The following is a 23583-nucleotide window of genomic DNA, read 5'->3' as shown; positions in this document are numbered from 1 at the left end:
ATATATTTATTTAAGGTGTGAAAGGTTTTTATGTATAAAAGTTGAACTTTACATTTTATTCCATTAAATACCAGACAAATATTTGTGAAATTACGATACATTTGTGAACAATCAATATATGTATTTCTAATGGAGATTTTTTTTTTGTAAAACAATATAAATATTTACAGTTACAGTGATTTCATAAAATACAGAAAAAAATGGTAAAATAAAAAAGTACAATTATTTTATATTACAGTTTTGTTTTGTTTTCTTTACAGTGTAATTAAAGTAGTATTTGGAGATTTTTTTTCTGGTAATTGATACACACATACCCAGATTTGAGACGGTGTGGGCATTGATGTGACAAGGCAGCTGGATGGGTCCCTGGAAATCAGCATTGGGGACCCTGCGGTAGGACAGCCTGAAGCCCTCAGCTTTGCCTGCCTTGCTTGGGAGCTCCCACAGTACCTGGACAGCGCTTGAATTCACCACCTTGGTGAAGAAGTTCGGAGTGGGCGGTACTGTGTGGACAGAAATGGAAAGAAGTGAACTAATACATAAAAATAACCAAAATAAATTTGTTTAAAAAAAAAGGTATGGCAGAATCAAAATGTGCCAACCAATATTGTTAATAAAGTGAATCAGCAAAGATGACAAAAGCTCTCCAATTATGGTATGAATGAGTCCTTAAGTGTCCTTACCGCCACCTAGTGTTGTTGCTACCACAGTGTGGGACTGCTGACTAGCTCCAAGGGGTGAATAAGCTTTCAGATAAAGGGAGTAGGTGGTGGCTGGCTCCAGGTTGTTCACATCATGCTGAAAGGCCCCTTTGCTGATGGCTTCTTGCAGCTCCAAAGAATCTGGTTCTAAACGCCACACACATAAGCAACATTTTAAATAGGAATTTTAAGGTATTTTGTGGCGACGCATAACCTACCTCCTATTTTGCGGATATGCAGCACATAGCCAATGATACCCTCAATGACCTCAGCGGGCGGTTGGCTCCATGAGATCTGCAGAGCGGTGGGGGAGAGCACGCTGGCCGTGAGGCCCTCGGGAGCGGCGGGCAGGTCTTTCGCCTGGGCCACAGCCAGTCGGGCGCTGGCCTGGTTGGTTCCGGCGCTGTTCTCAGCAATGCACTGGTAGATGGCCTCGTCCTCAGAGCTGATACGAGTCAGAGCCAGAGTACTGCAAAGATGACACACAGCTAGATCAGTTTTCACAGCCACACATAACCGAAAACATGGATAGAATAACATGCAGCTCGATAGTGATACTATAAGTGCCCTCCCACATTCTCAGAAATAGCAGCTTACTCCTCAAGGTACAATTAATTCCTTCTACTGGGCAAGCTAGTTAAGTTTGATACCTTTTCCAAGACAGAAAATGTACATGTATGTTAGCCAAATGTAATGATAAATTAGTCAAGGACACCAAATTAGTGCCATTGTACCACTAAAGCTACAAAATTATACTGGATATTAAATCATTTAAACAATCAAATGCTAAGTAATATTAAGCAGCGATGGTATTAGTATGACACATGAAAGCCTCAGTGCTGCCACCATGTGGTGTCAAGCTTACATGGAAATGGTGCAGCTCGGTCAAAAGTGGACTTGGAAGAAAAAAATAATTTGTAGCAAACACACATTACCACACAGTGGCTGTGTCCGAATGTGCACCATACTCCCTACTGAGGGGTCACGCCATTTTCTATAGGTGTCCAAATGTCCAGGGAGCATCCACTGCACTACAAATTAACCACAATGCACTCTGAAAAGTAGTGAACATCGATGTTCACTGAAACGGGTTGATGTAGACCACAATGCATTGCGAGTATGAAAAAAAAACATATCGCGAGCGATAGCGCAAGCGCGGGAATAAAAGCGATGCATTAAATATATACTATAGAAATAATTAATTCGTTTTAGTTGAAAATATGTAAAACAATGGAAATGAAGTACAGTTTTAAAACATTTTCATTCACAGTAAATAGTCGGAGATTTAGCGCCGTGCGTCATGACAGGTACGGCGGTCACGTGATTTCGGCGAGGAGAAAGTAGTGAGCTGGCTGTCTGAATCGCCAAACAGAATTCGGACACAGCCAGTTTCATATAACATCACACATTCCTGTACTCCACCTGTTGTTATTGGTCAACTTGACGTTGTGCCCAGGCATTAAAACCTTGCCGTTCTTCAGCCAGATAAGGTGAGGCTCGGGGACGCCCTGTGCCACGCAAGTGAACACCGCACTGCCCCCTGCTGGTTTGGAAACAGACTGCGGCCACTGAAGGAACTCTGGAGGTGCTGTGGAGGATCAGGGACAAAAGGGGTTTTAAATGTGTATTTAATGTACAATTTTTAGATAAAGAGAAAGACAGAGACCAAACCATACATAAGGGTATTGCATTCACTTGGGAAAAAAAAGAGACAAAAACTGAGCTTTGTTCAGTTTGACTGAATATTTATTTTCTGTCATATTAAAAAATTATTCCGTCAAACGTAAGTAATTTTTCCTCCGTTTGTTCTGAATTACATCTCCCCAATTTCCCCCCGGATTTTTTATGGCAAAAAAAAAAAAATGCAGTAAAAGAGAAACAAAAATATTAAGAAAAACAGGAAATAAAAAAAATACACAAAAAACAAAGCTCCCCCCCAAAATTTGTCAAAAAAACTGGATTTTTTTCTCTCAAGTGAATGCAATACGCTTCCGTAAATTTAATACAATTTAAAGTAATAATTAAATAATCTACAATGCAAATATATATATATATATAAAAAAATCACGTGAATAATGTAAATAAAAAAAATCTCTTTCCCACACACATAGGCACATACACACACTGACCAGATGCAGACAAGACTACTTCCAACACAGGGCAATTATGGCATCACAATAGACGTGCATATTAATGCACAGTCCCCTTTAAGCCTTTATAAGCCCCTCCCCACTTCAGCCCCAGCTCAGCATCTCATTGATCCGCTGATCTCCCAACCACCGTGACCTCCCCAACCCCAAATTTCTTCCTATAAGCCGACGGAGATGTGTCAACAAGATGCCCAGTTCAATAGACATTCATCAGAGCAGACCGGGATTTTGACCTTTTTGTTTGGTCTAATCTCTTTGCTTTTTCCCCATTTCTCAGACCCTTAAAAGGAGTAATGTGTTAATGGTGGGGCTTTCTCTGCTACATCATCAGCACGTCATGTAGATGAGACAATGCATAGTGTTGTCACTTGCAAGTTCCTAAAAATAATTGTTGAGTTTTTCAACATCAATGTATTTCTATATGTACTGTATTGACAAAAATAAACATGCTTCTAAAATGTCTGAAGATGACTTCTTTGTTTACTCAATTTTCCCACACGCCCCTTTTGTGGGGGTGTGCGGGTGTGTGTGTGTGTGTGTGTGTGTGCGCACGCGGTCATCATGCATCAAAAGGGCAGACTTGTCCACCTCTTCGTCTGTTCAGCTGTCCCAACGTCACATTGGAAATTGTCAGGCGTCCTCAACTGACAGCACATTGGTCGATCTATACTGTGTATTGATCAGTGATTCTGTTGACCTTGAGTTTTACTGCAGCTCATAAATCATGTCCCCTTTTCCTTTGTTTGCATTCATACATCTGGAAAAAAAACACTTTACATTGTTGTGCAAAGTGCATAATATAGTCAGATAACATACAGTAGCTAATTCTCATTTAAGATGAGATCAAATTTTAATAACGTGTCAAAAGTACATTTAATGGTAAACTTGCGTTTAAGTTTGATATCAGTTTATTGATTTATTTGTACTTTTCTTCTTTTAAGGCTGAAAAATGACATTAGAGAGTAATGGAAAAGCATTTAGTATGTTAAAATGTGCTTGATTCGAGGAGTGTGAAATGCAATAACTATATCAAATGGAAAGGATATTTGGACCTGAAACAATAAAAAAAAAGAGTTATTACATTTGGACTTATGTTTTAAAAATCAGTCAGTTTTAATTAGTTTTTAGAGTGGGCTTATTATTTTGAAAACACATAATTTTATTTTATTTTACTAGTGTTAGTATTAGTTGTAGTTTTTTTTAAGGTACATACCGAAATAAATAGCTTAAATCAACCCCGATCATCCATCATTTTTAACGCACTCTTGTTTTTATTTCATTTTCTATCTATCTATCTATTTATCTATCTATCTATCTATCTATCTATCTATCTATCTATCTATCTATCTATCTATCTATCTATCTATCTATCTATCTATCTATCTATCTATCTATCTATCTATCTATCTATCTATCTATCTATCTATCTATCTATCTATCTATCTATCTATCTATCTATCTATCTATCTATCTATCTATCTATCTATCTATCTATCTATCTATCTATCTATCTATCTATCATCAGCTAGCTAAATAGCGGTTTCTCTATCTATCTATCTATCTATCTATCTATCTATCTATCTATCTATCTATCTATCTATCTATCTATCTATCTATCTATCTATCTATCTATCTATCTATCTATCTATCTATCTATCTATCTATCTATTAATTTATTATTAATTTATCTATCTATATTGTTTCCATATTTTACTGTCCACCTTTGCAACAGTTTTGTAAGTATGCATTTTATGCTCAGTCCCTTCTGTGGGAAAGTTGCTGATGTTGATATAATTTATGAGAACTGAAGGCCTTTGTGACATCTGCATAATAAAAGATCTGCATATCTTTTTTGAAAGGACTTTGTGGACAAATCCAGAGTGGAGGGGGTTATGAAGGCTGAGACAGAGGGAGTCTGGGGATTTTTTTTCTTTAAACACAATTCTATAAATTGGCCGGCCGTCTTTTGTGTCTCCCCCTAACATGGTGACACCCCGGTCACCCTAAGCACCCTGCTCCCCCTTGTGGGATGCTATCCATCTTCCAACCCTCCATAATTAACTAAGAGACCACACCCCCTGCTTCTTTTCATTTCAATGTCCATCCCAGCACCTCCTCCCTCCACTCAACCGTTTTCACACTTTTATGCCCCTAGTCCTCCTGTTGGGGTTAAAGGTGAGAGGTCACAGATCACACCCCTTCCCCTTTTTTTCCCGATCCATGCGCAGCGGTATTGACAAGCTCGTCATCCTCTGCTTTGTCTAAAGCTTTTCTTGTCCTCTTTGCTCCTTCTCCCTGACCATGGCCGTGGACACGCAGGCACACAGATGGGCTGAAGTCACGACTGTGTGAAAGTTGAAAGTTGTTTGCTAAAATCCCACTGAACTTGGCTGGTGGGAGACCCTTGCTTATACACTGGGAATATATCACACAACATCTGCTGTGGTGAACCTTTACAACCTTTTCAAAATATCTAAATTAGTGCAAATTAATTTGGTGTCTATCAGAAAAGAGGTTGAAGATTTCATTAAACATTTCACAATTCTAGTTGGGACTATACTGAGTATGGGATTCATGTTATAATGATGCTATAGTGTTCTCTGATGCCTCATCTCAAAGCACTTTTGGGTTACTCAAGTTGAATACAGTGAAGTTCTAAACTCAATTTAAGCAGTCAAAAACCTTCTGTGGTAAACAGATGTCCAGAATTCCTTATTGTTTATAAACCAAGGGAGAAACAAGATCAATACATTAATGAATATATTAGAGATGAACTCAATTCTCCCTATTCTACACCAAAGGCCCTGTCAATCACTGTAAGAGGACGACAGGGGGGGAGGAGTATTGATTGATAAGAGCGTTAACTTGGACACATCAACTGAGGGAGGTAAGATGGCAACGCTGAATTGTATGAAGATATATTTAGATTCATGTTATAAAAAGGACACACACAAAAAAACTATTTGTATCATCTTTGGAATCGAGCTGTATCAAAAAAATGTGGCCTTTATAAAGATTATCCTTTTCAGCTTTGATTGATATCATTATATCATTTATTTATTTATTTATTTTTGGGGTGTCAAAATTAGTGCATTAATTTTGGGTTAATTTAAAGTTCCTTTAACACCATCAAGGTTTTTACCGCGCAATTAATGACTGCCCCTTACTACACGTCCACGTCAATATTGAGCAGTAATACATGTAATAATAATGCATATATTTATGGAGACTGGGGTCAAGTTATATTTTACAATTTTAAAAATGTTCAGAATTTCACAAATTACTTTATGTTAAAGATTAGATAGCTCTTAATATGAAAAGAAAAATGCACTGAGCTGTCTCCAACGTATTACAAATGCAGTTATGCCATCTAGTGGCAGAAAAATGACCTCAACACAAATCAATATCACACTCGTTTTTTTACAGTACAGTATGTCTTTTTAATTGTAACTAAATTTTATGAATTATTACGAAATTACTGAATTGATTGAATTACTGAAAAAAATAATCGCCTGACACCCCTAATTTATTTATTTATTTTTAATTTCCCAAATAGGATTTCTTTCCCCATAGAGGGAAGCACTGGTCTTCATGGCTCACTGGGAATCAGTGAGTAGTTTGTACCTGTTTCCCATTCATTTAAATGGTTAAACAATGTTTGATTGCTATGTACCAGTTAAAGTTTCTTCATCACTGATAAGTCTGACAGTGTTTATCATAATTGGGCAATTAATTGCGTAAATAACGCATATTTAAAATCATGGTATGCTTTCACATTCTTAATCTTTTCTCATCTCTTGCCAGCCAATTTTAACTTTGAAGATATAGTAGGAAAAGTACTTTAGATCTGAGCAACTGCTAATGAGCTGGCTGCTGGGCAGCCAATTAAAACACATCTAATGACATTGAGAAATATGAGTGGGCTCAGGCTATGGACATCTGCGGGGTGATGGATGAGTACGCATCATCAGTAGCCCTTCAACAATTATGCGTTGGTGTGTGTATGTGTTGGGGAGGGGCGGAGGTGTTTGGGGTCTCATGCTCAGAGTCAGGGGCAAAGGTGAGAAAAAAGGGTGGAGCTTTGCTATTGACCCTCTTCTTCCCTTTCACTCGCTGTCGCTGCAAATTAACATGGCCAAGTACACACACGCGTGCACATACACTGGCCGCGGATGCTCCAGTCAATTAACAATGGAGGCTGTTGTTGGCGGATGAGGATGGGAATGACGACGTTCAACAAATTCATGTGTTTATTATTGTGTGACTGTGATTGAAAATAACATATGTGTATACTATACTGGTTAAAGCACTTGTATACTATACTGGTTAAAGCACTTGTTTTTATTTCATTTTCTATCTATCTATCTATCTATCTATCTATCTATCTATCTATCTATCTATCTATCTATCTATCTATCTATCTATCTATCTATCTATCTATCTATCTATCTATCTATCTATCTATCTATCTATCTATCTATCTATCTATCTATCTATCTATCTATCTATCTATCTATCTATCTATCTATCTATCTATCTATCTATCTATCTATCTATCTATCTATCTATCTATCTATCTGTCTATCTATCTATCTATCTATCCATCTATCTATCAAATGTGTGTACAGGGGTTTAAAGAGATAATTGACTCATTGAGACATTTTCAGCAGTAAAAAGTTAATATTTTGTCCAGAATCAATTTGATAGCTTCATTATTTTTCATGTACAATCAATACCATTAAAAACACATCTATCCACTTGCTTTCGACTGAAGGTGACATCAACTGTGGTGAAGACATAGGTAACGACCAATCTCGGCTCACCTGTTTTCTGGGTTTGGTCAGCAAACTCAGCCATGATTGGACATTACCTGTTTCCTGAGCACGGGTAAAGTCATCTTCAGTCGACAGAAAATGGCTAAATTAGTTTTTAAAGGTGTTAATTCATGAAAAATAATGAGGTTATCACATTAATTATCGACAAAATATTACCTTCTTGTTGTTGAAAATTGCTCAATGAGTCAAGTATCCCTTTAAGCGTATATGCCTGTCATGGCAGGTGAGAAAACACATTGGCAATAACTTGATCGAACTCAAACATTATTTCCATAATTCACAATCGCTTAAAAGAGAACAGCAGGAATATATCAATTTTCTTAAGCAATGACTTATTTCATTGATATGAATGATCATGAATTGTTGTCACACTTGTGTATCATGAAATAGAGTACATTAATTTAACATACCACAAAATCCTGTGTATCACACGCACCCCAGTATAGTAACAACAACAACAACGGACAAAACATCCTTAAAAAGCCCTTCTCTGTCTTTACTTATGTAGAATATCTGCTGCTTCTGATTTCTGAGTAATTCTGGACTGCTGAGTTTCTTTGAATTGGCTCTAGTTTTAGAGGTATTTATTTATTTATATATATATATTTTTTACAATTATTTTATTCGTTTGAGGATATAAAAAACGTATGTGAAACAAGCTTGATGTTTAATCCTAACATTGCCCAATTCTCTAAAATTACATGAAAAATGATTGGCATATATCACTCACAGAAATATTTCAAGCCTAACTTAAGATTTATGTAATTTTTTTACATGACAAATTCCCATTTACTTTTTATTTTATAGATAATTTTAACACAAACCTACCAAATAAACCTTATATGATACATATTCATTAGTCTAATAATGCCTAAATGCATAATCCTCAGGTGTATGTATTTAGTATTAATAAAGTATAAATACTCTAAATTAATAATAATAAGTACATTGTTTGAATTGCATAATAGTCAGGGTACCATAAATATGTATCATAAGTTTTATTTGGTAGGTTTGTAGTAAAATTATCTAAAAAAGAAAGAAAAAGGAATTTGTTATGCAAAAAAATTGCATAAATCTTAAAAGTTAGGCGTAAATATTTCTGTGAGCGATAGAAGGCTCACTGTGATTGTCATCTTTCACAATATTGTCTAAAAAAATGAAAGAATACAGCATGGAAATGCTTGGAAACACAGATACAGCCTCAAAGTTGTAGCATAAAGAGAATACCATTGTCATAATTTGTGTATTTTTAGCACTTTTGTTAAACAAAAACATGGAATATCTCAAAACTCGAGCTAATTCGCAAAATCCAATACAGTAATTTATTATTTTTTTTACTTCTTGGATTAGATCAGAGCTCATTTACAGTATATTTACAGTACAGTCGATGGTAAAATTGCACTGACCTTGTACCACAAGTCTGCCAAGTGCGGTACGTCTCATTCTGGTGCCCGGCCGGTTGGCAGCGCACACGTACACACCAGAGTGCTGTAGCGAAACATCTGAGATCATCAGGTTCCCCGTTCCAAGAACCTGGATACCTTCCACTCCAATGGAGCGGCCGTCTGATGGAGTGAAACAAAATTCACATCAACTCCCAGGCTTCAAAATTCCTGCTAGATTTCAGTGTACTATCGTGTACCTAGTCTGCTCCAGGAAACGATTGGCTTTGGGTTTCCTGTGGCAATGCATTCTAAAATGGCGGTCTGATGGACGGTGATGGTTAGATTCTGGGGTCCTGACAGGATGACTGGCTCCTTGTAGGTTCTCGAGGCTCCACCTAAAAATTAGAAAATTAGTGATATTTATATAATTGAGTTATATTAATATAATTATTAATATAATTTTAGACTAGCAAGAATCTCTCTCTCTCTCTCTCTCTCTCTCTCTCTCTCTCTCTCTCTCTCTCTCTATATATATATATATATATATATATATATGTATATATATATTAGAGTTGTCAAACCAATACATTTTTAAATCACATTATTCACATCTTAGAATTTTGATAGATCATGATTAACTGCTGAATTGTCTTCAACATTTTTTGATCAACTGCACATTCTCATCTTCCTCTTTTGCAACAGTTAATTACTTGTACTTTACACTCTAAAAACAGTTGGGTAAAAAAATAACCCAACTATGGGTCAACAATGGACCGATCCTCTATTTGACCCAACTTTGAGTCAAGAAATCGGTGTCATAAACATTGGTCAGATCCATTACTTGGGTCAAAAAGTTGGGTCATTTTGTATAAAACCACCCAGAAAATTGGGTCAAATTGACCCATAAAGTGGCTAGGTAAATTTTTGATCCAAAATTGGGTTACTTTTGACCCAACTATTTTTAGAGTGTAAAAGTCATTTATAAGTAATTAACTGATTAACATGACAACAATTAATTACTTGTAATATGCAAGTAATTATCTGATTAGAAAAAGAGGAAGATGAGAGTGTGCAGTTGATCATAAAATGTTGAAGACGTCCTCATAAGATTAAATGTCGAAAGAATCAACACATACCAGGTGTTCTTTATATATATATATACTTGTACATGTGCATCCACCTACCAGTGACGTTAAGAATGGCCTCGTGACTATACCGAGTGTTTGCAATGTTGGTAGCAACACAGCGGAACACCCCGATATCGGCCTGTCTCACACCTGTCACCTGAAGGATCCCCATTGGTAGAAGTGTGTACCTGGATGTGGAAAGAGTGGGAAGTCAGGGTGCAGTTGGGCTATAAGCCAAACCAGATCATTGCAATCAGTATAATTTTACATTCATCCTTATTAAAGTTTTATAAATGTTTTTTAATTGTATGTCATCTCTATTTAATTATATTAGAATGATAAATACTGTTTACAAAACAGCGATCTCTCTCTCTAGCTCCCCTGCATCACTATTTTGTTCTTTTTTTAAATTATGACATGCCATATACGTGATGTACACTGTTACTTTATTTTGGTCAAATATACCATGTCAATGCACAAGTAATTTATTTTTATTTATATATTTTTTCATTTTTTTATTTCATATTATATATTCATATTGTCGATGCACATGCTTTACCTGCTGTCACTGGTGCTCAGGAGTACTCTGTCTTTCTCCCAGGTAATGTTAGCCTCAGGTATTCCATTGATCTGACACTGGAAGCGTGCGACCCCTCCCTCATCAACTGCCATGGACATTGGGTGGGTGTGGAACTTAGGAAGTGCTGAAAAGGGAAGACAAAGATCAACATACATGGGAAATTTATTCACGTTGTTTTGTGAAGTATTCTGGTAGAAAGTGACTGTTGTTGTCAAGCTGCTATGATATCTTTTTTTTTTTTTTTTACAAATTATGTAAACTTTAAATAAATGCGATGCAGTTGACTGTTCTTGTTCACTACTAGTTGAGCTCTATAATTGCCAAAATAGTGTTTCTAATTTGTAGACTCCCATAAAGGTTTTTTCATGACTTGATGGCCATAATCGATACAAGTGTATGGGCGGTAGCAAATTAGAAAAGATCACCATGGCGACTCATTGCATTGAGGTAAGACGAGATAGCTATAACTCTCCTAGATTACCCATAAACCCGTTTTTATTGGTGTGACCCAAGTGGTGGTCAGTGGGGGTAGGGATGACAAGGTTGAATACTGTTTGTGTTCAATAAAGAAACAGTGCTTAAAAATGTTAGTGCAAACGGTAATTAATGAGTGTTAGCCAGAATGAAAAGCTAGCATGGTTGCCTTTCCTTGCAGTTCTTTAAAGGACCAGTGTGGTGCTTAGGTTGCCAGGTATGATGCAGATGTGTTTGCTATGTATCATCTATTAGACCAAATAATGTTTTGACAAAGATAAATGCAACACCTGCTTCACCAGTGGTCAAAGTGTATGAATATCAAAAAGCCACGGGTTATATGAAATTAAATTATTAACGCACAAAGCAATCTAATTTTGGGGGGTTGTTTTGTAAGTTGAGTTATTTATTAGACCCAAATGTTTGGGTTAATTTAATAACCCAATTGAATTGGGTAAAAGAAGATAATACTAATATCGAACCTAACCAATTGTTTGGATTAAAGGATTCAAATTGGGGGGGGGGGGGGGGGGGGATAAATAACTCAAAAAGTTTGGTTGGTTCATTTTTACCCAATTCAATTGGTTTATTCAATTAACCCAAATAGTTTAATAACCCATAAAGCAATCCCAATTTTTTGGCCCGACATTTTGAGTTCTTTAACCCAAAAAATTGGGTAGGTTCATTATTAGTATTATCTTCTTTTACCCAATTCAATTGGGTTATTAAATTAACCCAAACATTTGGGTCTAATAAATAACTCAACTTACAAAACAACCCCCCAAAATTAGGTTGCTTTGTGCGTTAATAATTTAATTTCACTCAACTTTTTGGGTTAAATAAGTGAAAAAGTTAGGTCGGTCCAATCTTGACCCAATTTGGGTTACTCAACTATTTTTAGAAAGCTAATACTTTTTAAGGCTTTTTCACACTGCACTTAATTTTCTTGATGTGTACCAACAACAGCATCCTGGTGCCAGTTTGACCGTATCTGAAAGTGTTTGTCGGAACCTACTAGGAAGTAATAGGGAGGCTTTTCCACCAGTTGGTTTATTGCTGTTAGCACTCTGAAATCACTCTGCCAGCCCCTCTCCTATTGGACGCTGCTTTTGAGATCACCATGATGTTGGTGTTGATTGACTAAAATACTACCTTTATAATTGTACTTTCTAGTTATTTGAATCATTATATTTTGACATACTAGGAATAAAATATATATATTTTTTAAATCAATACAGTACCATCTTTATCTTTCTTTACTGATTCCTTGATTCTACTGCCATATAGACAGGCATGAGGCATCTATGTCAACACAGTTTTTAATATGGTTCCTTCCCTATCTAGGCCCTAGTTACACAGCAAATTATGTAGAGTAAATTTGACTCTATTTAGAGTGGGTTCAAATAGACTCAGTTTTAGAATAACATTTATAATTGGAAGATAAAAAAATAAAACTACTCAAGGGTTGAGGAATTAACTCACGACCTTTAGCTTGGGAGACTGCCTTTTTTGGTCTCTTGGAGTTAAGAAGATTCCAGCTAACATGAGCGACACACTAACACACAGCAGGAGCTGCGTATCTCAGGGAGTAGATTGGCTATCTCCCAAACTGAAGGTCGCGAGTTTGTTCCTCAACCCTTGAGTGACTTTATATATATTTTCAATTCATTATTTTACTCTCTTCCGAGTGTAAATATTACTCTAAACTGAGTCTATTTGGTCCCACTCTAAATGGAAACAACTGAATTTATTTGTAGCTTAGGCTGTAATCCACTGTTATACACTTACATGCCAACAGGACTTTGGCCTTGCGGCTGACCAGCATGCCATATCGATTCTGAGCGGCGCAGTCGTACTCTCCCATATCGGCATCACTGCCATCTTTGCGTTTCTGGAAGCTGTGGATCAACAGGGTTCCATTTGCCAGCAACTGAACTCGGGGATTGGTGGTCAAAGGCACCCCATTTTTACGCCAGGTAATTTGGATGGGCTCCTCGCCCTGCACGGTGCAGTCCAACATGAGCGGGCGATCCCTCACTGCAATCACATCTCTGGGCTCATGCAGAAAAGACAGCTCTGAGGCCAAGCAGGCACCTGGGAACGAGAAAGACAGGTCATTAGGGATTTACGTTCCAATTTATTCACGTGAAGTAAAATTGCAACTTTTCCAATATCTTTTTTTTTTGATTAAACAATATAAGCCAAGTCATATCAATGGCACACTTTTGTAATACACATGGACTTTAGAACATAGTGTTTTTACTGGAAAATAGTACCAGATGTGAATATAACATGTCCTTAGAGAACTTTCAGTGTTGGTTGCCAGAAAAGTTCATTTATATTCATTGATTTGGATAAACGATGATTCCTCATTCCTCATATTGCACTTTCTTTCAGCATTGTCATGAGAGGTGCTTTATGCATAAATGTTTGCTAGATAAACAGTCAGCAGTGACTATTTGACAAAGCAGCATGTCATATCATGGACTGTGCCAAAAAAACTAGTTTATTTTTATGTTGCATATATTGTGAAATGGATGAATGCATAGTGGCCCTATAAAATCAATCCACAACTTTAAAAATTAATCCATACGCCAAGGTTGTTATATTTTTGGAATTGTCATTTTGGGTCGTCCCCCCCCCACGTTTTGAGTTTTTTATTTTAATTTTATTTAGTTACAGTAGTTTTAATTCGTTTTCAGGGCTTATTTTTTAGTTTAGTTTTAGTTACAATATTAGTTTTCATTTAACAAAAACTGTGTATTACTTGTGTGCAATATTTAAATAAATTTATGGTAAAAAAAAAGAAAAAGTAACGCATTTCTTATCTAGCGTTGCATTTCGAATAAGTTAAATGAAAATGCAGGCGAGCCAGGCCATTGGAGCCAAAACTCAAGCATGCAAAATTGTCGCAGAGGAGCGACATCATCTGAAGGTGCTTTTCTATTGGCTGGTTAATATAAAAATAAATATACTTAAAACCACATTTAAAATAAACCCCAAAAACTCATGTATTAAATTAAATATCTAAGACTAAGGGCATTTTCGCTATAATTGTGGGAATGCTGAAGCAACTTTTTCTAAGTACCACTTTCCACGCCCACCTCAAATTTTTACTTCAAAAATGCATGCATTCCTGGGAATATATTGTCTGATTCCACATTACTTAAAGTTTTTGCATAATTTAACATTAAATATCATATTTTCCTCATTCATTTTCAATGGGACAGTACCAAGTACTTTCCATGCCCACTTCCACATACAACTGATCATCATTGCCAGGTGTATGATATTGCTCAGTGAGGCAGTTGGTAAAGTGCGTTGTCCAGTAACCAGGAAGTTGCAGGTTCAAATCCTACCTCCGACTGTACATTGCAAATATATCTATGGCCATTATGCCAAGTTATATACAGATATAACAACTAACTACTATATCAAGATATGCATTATAATTTCACTGAAATTATTTCAGCATCAGATGACACTTTTCAAAATATGTACGCCATTAGCCATGAATTTAAAGTCAAGTTAAGTCAGTGCTTAAAGCAATTGCCTCCCACCGCAGAGAACCTGGGTTCAAACGCCGCTTGGACCACATTTTAGTACAATCGTTGTTTCAATACCAACTGACATATCAGGAAATTAATTATAATTTTTCTGAAATGATTAAATCCCACCTTAGACAGATTGCAGTACAAGTTTTCTTTTTATTCGTTTGTCATTTAACTACAATTAAAACAATTAATTTGTACATAATTTATCTTTCAATTTACTTCATAAGCACATGCATTCAAATCTTTTTCATCTTATTCAGCATTCCCACACAATTTCTACAGAAATTGCACTTTGTCTAGTTATAGTTAATTTTAGTTAGTCCCTTAAACATAAAACGTACTAGTTAGTTTTCACTTTTTAAAAAGCATTTTCATTTTTATTTTATTTCGTTAATGAAAATGTTTTCATTTTATTTTATTTTAGTTTTAGTTATTTCGTTTGTTAACTAAAATAACCTTGCCTCACCCACAGCCCCTTGCAGTAGCCTAGATCATGCTAAGTAAGGAATGACAATTTGAACGTCCAACTCCTGCTATCTAACTATAGTTTGCTCGCGTGACACCATCAAAGCTATTCAACGTTTTTGCCCAATTACACTTTGATTAATGATTGAGATTGAATGAGATTTTAAATAAAATCTAGAGGAGCTATCTTTCAGTGAGCCATACAAATTTTACATTCACACAGGATTTATGGAGGAACGCAATCTAAAACTGCAGGACGTTAATGATTGTAGAGAAGGCAGCATAGAGGCATACCCCAAACAACTGCACTGGGCACTTCTCCTTTGATCGATGATTTGCTGCATCTATCAATTTTACGAAGGCGAGCAATAATAGAGGCTGAATGCCACTGAGCCATCCATGCAGAGAGGGCAACAACAACGCCTAAAAGGGAGGGGGAGAACACTGGCAAGGGTTGCAGGGGTCAAGTTTAGGAGAACGTCTATACAACAAAGGGCCTTCTGCGACAATGGTGTTGTGACTATGGTTATTTGCACCCAACCCCCAGTAACCTCTGTAAAACTTTGTCAACTACTACGCACCCAAAGGGCACCATCTGCCCCTTCTTATGCATCCCCTCCACCCCGCCCATCTTTCTCCATCCTTTCAGATCTATCTCAGAGGTGACTTTCCCATGCCACCAGATCTCCTCCATCGCACCCGCGTGCCCTCTCCTCCGTGACCTTGGCGACAGCAGCTATAGTCTTCTCCATTTTCTCTCAGCTTTAACGTGTTAATGACCTCATATGCAAAACACCACCAGGGCCTCAGTATGGCCGCCGTCGCCTTCCCAGCTGCGAAGCTGGAACAATCGCAGTCTGCTCTTGAACCTGCACAATGCCCGATCAAGGTCATGACGAAGCCTTGAATCTGTCCTGCCAAATGCACCCGCTTTCATTGTTGTCCAGACAGCATCAGCTCCCAAATCCAAAACAAAGCAGCTTGACGTTGAACTTGACTTTGGATTGATTTCAGTCGTCTGGTAGTTAATAGGGTGAACATTCTAGTTGGTGCAACTGTTGTTGTTGCTGTTTTTTTCATTTCAGGATTTGAGACTCAAGAGTTCGTAAACTACCTGCAATTGTATCCAACCTTTCAGACACCACGAAATACAGAAAACTCTTCATCAAAATCTGTTTCTGATGTTTGCTCATCATAGAAAGTATTCTGGTTACTCTAGATCAGAATTATTCAGTGCAACCCACATTAAACTGGTAAACAAAAAACACTAGACATTGTAATGATGACCAGGTATTTTTCTGATATTAAAACAAGACGAGAAAATAATGGTTTCACCAATAGTTTCGGAAAGGCCCAAGAAATGTGGATGGTCAACTCAATAGCAAATATTGCTATTGCTATGAAAACACAAAGTAAAAGGTAAGTCAACAAACAGATTAATTTTCTCATTTGACATTAATTTAATATCCCCACCTGAACAGATATGTTTCTTTCTCAACTGACCTGTTTAGGCAGGCAAAATCAAATCTGAGCCAGCTGTAGGGACACATACTGTGATCTATAAGTTAAATGTTGTAAAATTTGTTTCTAGCCATATATGATCATGCATGTTCCTAAACCATTAAAGGAAAAGTAAACCGATAAATATTATTTACAAAATTATGTTCTATGTCCCTTCACTACTCTAAACACAGTATTCTGATTACTATTGCGTTTGTGTAATATGAGGTAAGCAGCTAAATTCCCCTGTTTTTATTTATCTCAAGAGGCAGCCATTTTGTCACTAGCCGTCAACTGAAAATGACATCACAGTTGCTCAAGGCTCAGGTAACGACCATTGGCCTTACTGTGCCAGATTGTGAGTAACTGTGGTCTGTTCTAAAAATAGCTCACCAATGATGGGACACTGATTTGCTCAGAAGTAAATGGAGTAAAATGTCATCATTTTTTTAAACTTACCATGGTACACGTTTCTTAAATGTAATACATTGTGTTAAATGGAAAAAAGAGCCGTTTTTATTTACTTAAAATTGACAAAAAAATGACAAAAATAGCAGCATAAATCTCCCAAATAAAAATCCGTAGAGTGAATCGGCAATAATAGAACCACAAAATAGTGGGGGGACACTGTATTTTTTGGGGGGGATTGACTTCCCCTTTAAAGAACAGTTAGGTGCTTACAGAACTGTAGCGCTCCCCCATAGGTTCAACATCCACCTGGCCATCCTTCTTGAGATCTGCGTCATTGCTTTGACTAATGTGTCACATCACGACACCAGCATCTGCCCCCTCCTTCTAATGAGAAATCTCCCATGGAGCAGATGTAGCAGGATTGTGGGTCTAACGGTCAGCTGTTCCCGAATGAGCTGACATGGCCCAAAACACCCCCCACCCAGCTGATCTTCCCATCCCTCTGTGTTGGTAATGAAATTCAGAGCTCCCAAGGGGTGACATGCATTGCATTTTGTGGCTTATCGAGCACATGGCGTTGCAACCTAGGAGGTTGAAAGGGCATACAATGATATTTGGTGCAGGGTATAGTAGTGATGCTGATATCAACAAGGATAGGAAAGGCAAGAATTCCCTAAAAAAACAAATAATAAACATTACTCTTTAATGTTATCCAACACTAATCGTCTGTTGGAGACAAAGAGACAAGGATAAGTTGTGATGTGACCTGAACTGGCATCATTATTTTTGTAAAGGCACAACGTTTAACAATAAAATGTAAATTATTCAGAATACAGGACTGGACTGAAAGTTGTACATAATGCCTCCCCTTCACAGTTTAAAAAATTCAAATTCAAAAGTCCATCTTTTAATGAGTAATTTGCCTGACAACAAAATGTATTGGGCAATGGGTATTTTACATTAATGGAGGATTTACTAGGATATTATGATGCATTGATTGTAAAGAAGAACCAAGTACGATGACAACAAAGATTTGTGCCGTTGCGCATTAGCATTGATTGTTGCTGTGTTTTCTTTCCCAACTGAAGCTTCAAATGAAGAATATTGGGCATTGACTGAGTGCACAGCATTGAGATTGGGCCATTTTCAATATCGGGGAAGGATTAATAATGAGATTTTATTAAGGGAGGGGGTTGTCCAGCAACCCCCATACTAGCACCCTGTGTCTGTAACCTCGAGCCCCTCAGGGGTCATGAGAGTCAGAAGTGAGGAGGATGGATGTATAGAATGGGGGAGGTTGTACGTGTCCAGCCAAAAGTACTCCCTGAGCCCTTTCTGCTATTGTTTGGTCGACTGCTACCCGTGAACTTCACACATATGTCCACCACTACAAACAAAAACAAAACAAAAAACGTTGAGACCTGACAATAAGCTCGGCATGCTCACATTTGTGCCGAGTCTTGATGGTCAACTTTTCGTCTGACTATTGCCAAATCCTGAAGACTGTATCAAAGTTTCAGTTTCTTATCAGGACAATTTTTCCAGACAAGTCAACATTCAAATACCTGACAGATTTTTACCAAATCAGGTGCTTAATGTTTGTCTGTCTTGCTATCCATTACATCTTCCTTTGAGAACTCTGTTAAGGGACCAGTCTAAAAAAGAAGTGGATGGATGAATAGGCATGAAATCCATCACCTCAGGGCTTCTCTTTTTATTCACTTGAAGGGAGTTAAACTGTTGTTGCTGCGAGGCTCTTACCACTGTGTTATGCAAACATGCTTAAAGCTTTTGTCACTGCTGTGGAGGGGGTTTGTCACGGATCTTTTCGACAGGCCCATTAATAAGAAGATGTGCCAAATCCAGGTCCAAAAAGTAAAATCCCTGCCACAGTTTGGCTTTAGCCCCCAAGTGCTAACTAGCGAGCTCCCTAGCTAGCTCCCCCGGGTGCTTGGTTATCTGCTAGGGAGCTAGCTAGCACAAGGGGCTAAAGCCAAACGGTGGCAGTTTTTTTTACTTTCTGGATTTGGCACCTCTGTTCATAAGTATTTAATTGGTGGCCAAGTTCTGGAAAAGTCATTTAACGCATAAAGATTTACTATTAGCATTAAACTGTTACCCAGTTCGACTTTACCTACTTTTTTCTTAATGCTATGATCACTTTTAGTGACCTAATAATTCCTGACCAAAAGAAGCAGTAAACCACCCCATCATCATAAAGGAACAATCTCTTGTGAGGATCTGTCAGTTTTAATTTGTTAAATGTCAGCTCACAGTAGTGTTAATTTTATCAGCCATTTTAAAAATTTGTCTCAGTTTTAGTCCAGTTTTAATCAGGCTTATTAGTTTTTAACAAAGTTAGTCAACCTCATCCCGTTTTTATTTAGTCCATTTTTAGTCAACTATAAATCTACCATTTTAGTCTTTATTTTAGTCCAAAACGAAATTTTATACGTCAATTTTTAGTCAACAAAAACTGTCAACGTTTTAGTCTAGTTTTAGTCAGGACAATTATTTTACCCCTGTATATTTTTTGTCAGCAGATAATGTTGACCATTTGAGATCTAAAACTATTTTACATAAAATGTTCTCATCTTTTTGATGAAAAACAAATTCACACACAATTACAGTATATCAACAAGTGGCTACTATGGCTCTATGCTATGAGCTAGTAGCTAGTTAGCGGTCGGATTAACGTTATTGTTGGAACGTTATAGCCGTTGGATTAATGTTACATTCAAACTATTATTTACTTCTTCTTCTTTTTTTTACCGTTTACCGCACATCCACCTCCTGTTTGTCCCATGTGTTTATGCATGTTGCACTTGCTAGCTGCAGATTTAAAAGGAGGTTATCAGAGACAAGAATAGCCGATTAGCAGAGACAAGATTGTACAAAATCATGTAAATTTTGTTCACGAACTAAAATATCCGTAGATTTTAGTCCAGTTTTTATTAAGTGAAGTACATTTTTTTTTTCGTTTTCATTAGTTGACGAAAATGCATACTGATTTAGTGCCAGTTATTTATTAATGAGGGTTTTAGTCTAGTCTAGTTTTAGTTCGGGGGAAAATGTGTTGAAAAAAGATTTTTGTTTAGCTTTTGTTGACAAAATTAACACTAGCTCCGTATCACGTTTGGACACATACAGCTGACATTAGATACCATAGACTGCAATTAGGTAACATTGTGATTACTAAAAAACTCAATTGTATCAAAGTTAACAAAGCCGTGTGAGTGAAGGCCACTACAGTGACTGTTGAGCGCATTCATTTACAGATAGAGATGTTAGGATTTAGGGTTTTAGGTTGTGACATTGTGTCCCTGCTGTGGATTAAATCAAGGGGTGTTTCTGCTAGTTCACTCTACCGCGCACCCTGTGTGAGGACCCCTTATAGAAGAGAGGAGGAGGTGTAATGGCGACACGGCCATGGGCAGCTATAGGCAGATTACCTCCACACTCATATGTTTAATAATGTCTCAATCTGAGCACAGACTGGCGGTAGTCTCATGGAGATGAGGGTGTGACAGTCAGGTCAGAAAACACAGAAGAAAAAGGGCAGCCTATTGTGTCCATGGCGACCCCCCTTCACAGGCCCTACCGCTGGCCAGGACGACCCACAACCCTACCCCCTCCTGCACAGGTCAGAGGTTATTGACTTGAACCCTTCATTGTGGTCTGAGTTAAAGACACAACCTCCCACAACGTCTGCACAGCACCCCTCCAGACCATTGATGCAAATTTTTGGGGAGGTTTGGGTGACTGTGACTGAGGACAACAAAATCAAGATAACCTCAGCATCTTTCTGATATTTGGAAAGTTTAGAGATAAATACATGTAAAGTTACGCTTCATGAAACATTTTAACTTTATTTACACTAGCTATCCATAACATAAAGACCACCATTTTATCGTAGCAAAGATGCTAATGGTCAGTTTTATTGATTATAAGGACAAATGTTTGTAATATTTTAGATACCTCATTTCACTGCATCTGTGTTTTTGTTGACTTTGTTTTGACTAACTTTTGTTTTGTCATTTTTTCCTTGTGTGCCATTTTTCATGACTTAGCTCACTCGTTATTGTTTGCACTTGTTCTCATCAGCCGTTCTCTTGTGTTTACCAATAAGCTCACTCCAGGCGTATCTCGTTGTCTCATCAGTTTGCTTGCATTTTGTGCCCTGGCTTCTTTTAGTTTTGGTTGGCTCATTGTCTCGGTTGTTGTCAGTCGATCGACAATATTATGTGTATATACACTGAATCTGCACTTTACTTCCTTTAAAAAAGCAAAACAAATTATTTTTTTATTTACTTATTTTATTCTATTTATTTTTCTGTCTAATTATGTATTTTAATGTGACTCGCTGCTGCTATTGAGAGATGCAACCAAACTAAATTTCATTGTATTTTATAATGACAATAAAGTATCTTATCTTATGTTTTGCTAAGTCATGTCTTGTTTCCTATTGTGGTGAATTTATTCCCAGTTTTGATATGTTACAGAACTTTTAATTTTGAAACTACATAACAACAATGTATTTTTGTTTACTTTTAGTCTTATAGCCCTTAATAATGCATTAAGGCCTCTTCTTCTTTGAGGGACAAACTGTTATTAGTCAAAGATACCTGGGGATGGTAACCAATTGGACGATTCAACAACGAGCTGCTAGCTAGCTGGATAAGGTGTTCTATAATGGCCTACAACTTCACCCAACCAAACTGTTTGTGACGTTTTTCTTTGTAGAACAAAGTTTATGTACCCCACTTCCTGCAGCCCTGGATGAGCTGAAAACGTGTACCAGAGTAACCAGAACTGACTGTAAAGCTAGAATACATCACATAAAATAGTATAAAATCATGCATATGTCACAAAAAGTGTGAAGGAATATTACAATAAAGTTACAATCTTTTTATTTGAAATCTGGGTGTGTTTTTGTGGAGATATTGGAAACAGAGTAATTTTGTACATCATGTAAACTACAAACACAATAAACATTGTTAATAGCCTTCTGCTTATGTCAATCAAAACTGACTTTTTAAAGGGATACTTTTTTATACTGCTGTATAAATCCTTAAATTGTGCAAGCAGAATCTGGCGTGGTTACATTGGGCTTTACTTTACTTTATAAATCCCATTCACTTAAATATGTAACTCACTATCTTTCACTTGATCTTGTTGGATGGATGACAAAGAGTAATCATGACCTAAGATCCAGCTGAACATCCAAGCTCAATGCAAACTTAGTTTTAGTTGCATTAAAGTTTTGTTAGATTCAGTATTAAGATGAACACATCTCGTTTAAAAGAAATAAAAAATATTTTGACACTTAAACCGATTTTAAGGCACTCCAAAAAAAATTATTTGTGTATTTTTTTCAAAATGTTCCTGATCATGTCAATGATTAACAGGAATTAGTTAATTTTATTTTGTTAAAACTAACTTTCAATTTTTCTGAGTTCTACTGCCATGTGACATCAACTTCAACTCAAATGGAAGTTAATAAACATGAATTCTTGCCGTTTAAGGAGTTATTTCAATGTGTGCAATAATATAGAGGATGAAGAAACTATTGACTAAATCTGCCACGCATTGAAAATGAAATCCATAGATGTGTCAATATTTCTTGCCACTATCTGTGTAAGCAAACAAAAAAAAAGGAACAAAAATGCTCAAGTATGGCATACAAGCAAATGAAAACAATTTAACCTCAATATTAGCTATTAATACAAGCATTCTTCAAAGTTAAAGCAGGTTAAAAGGTGAACTATACTTACTCAAACATAACAAAGCTGTCAAGCCAGTAAGCAATATTCTTGGTTTCATTTTGGTTTTCTTCTGCTTTTGTTTCTCAAAACTCTTCAAAATCAAAATGATGGAAAAGGGTAATCCAAACGAAAATGTGTCCTCTTCTGCCTACTCTATGTATTCTTTGGTTAGTAAGCTAAAAATCGCTGTTTCTATTACTAAAGCATTTCTATTCGTTTGAATTCTCAGTCCGGTGACGGGCCCACTGAAGGCTGCTGGTCATGTCCAAAGCCACTCTGAGAATGCTGAAAGGATGACACCTCAGCCTGGATCGGGCTCATTAGTTATTCAACCTCATTGTTGCCGCTGAACGGACAATGATGCAGCGCCTTTCACCGGCTGATGGCAGGTTGGTCTCCTCTGGACCAATCGCAGCCCAGGGGTTCATGGAGGGGTGGTGGCTCACTCAGCCTGGGAGGCATGATTGATATTCATTTAAACAGAGAGCTACCGGCCACTCACTCTGTTAGCCTTCTGCCTGATGGACCAGCTGTGGCCTGAGCTGGACGCTGCACCCGAGTCAGCTGTCAATGAGCCTTTTGACCCAGGGCAGCTTTTATTTAGATTGCAAACAATTGCTGAACTCGGAAACTGCA

The 23583-nt window shown here is 37.1% G+C and overlaps 1 protein-coding gene across 2 annotated transcripts in view; it reads right to left on the bottom strand.

Moving 5' to 3' along the window:
- LOC147158108 (immunoglobulin superfamily DCC subclass member 3) overlaps positions 1–23005 on the bottom strand; it is a 28759-nt gene extending 5754 nt beyond the window's left edge. For both annotated transcript variants that reach the window (XM_086062769.1, XM_086062768.1), the window contains exons 1-10: positions 22957–23005; positions 13041–13346; positions 10758–10902; positions 10256–10386; positions 9329–9466; positions 9093–9251; positions 2124–2289; positions 920–1170; positions 684–848; positions 315–503 (exon numbers count right to left, since the gene is read on the bottom strand). In XM_086062769.1, coding sequence (XP_085918895.1) covers positions 315–503; positions 684–848; positions 920–1170; positions 2124–2289; positions 9093–9251; positions 9329–9466; positions 10256–10386; positions 10758–10902; positions 13041–13346; positions 22957–23005 — 1699 coding nt within the window. The remainder of the gene's footprint in view (positions 1–314; positions 504–683; positions 849–919; positions 1171–2123; positions 2290–9092; positions 9252–9328; positions 9467–10255; positions 10387–10757; positions 10903–13040; positions 13347–22956) is intronic.
- Positions 23006–23583: the final 578 nt, after the last annotated feature.

Source organism: Leptonotus elevatus, chromosome 19 (genome assembly GCF_054856555.1).
Source record: "Leptonotus elevatus isolate MCC_2025b chromosome 19, RoL_Lele_1.0, whole genome shotgun sequence".
NCBI classification, from domain to species: domain Eukaryota; kingdom Metazoa; phylum Chordata; class Actinopteri; order Syngnathiformes; family Syngnathidae; genus Leptonotus; species Leptonotus elevatus.
This window is presented reverse-complemented; position numbering and strand designations above follow the sequence as displayed.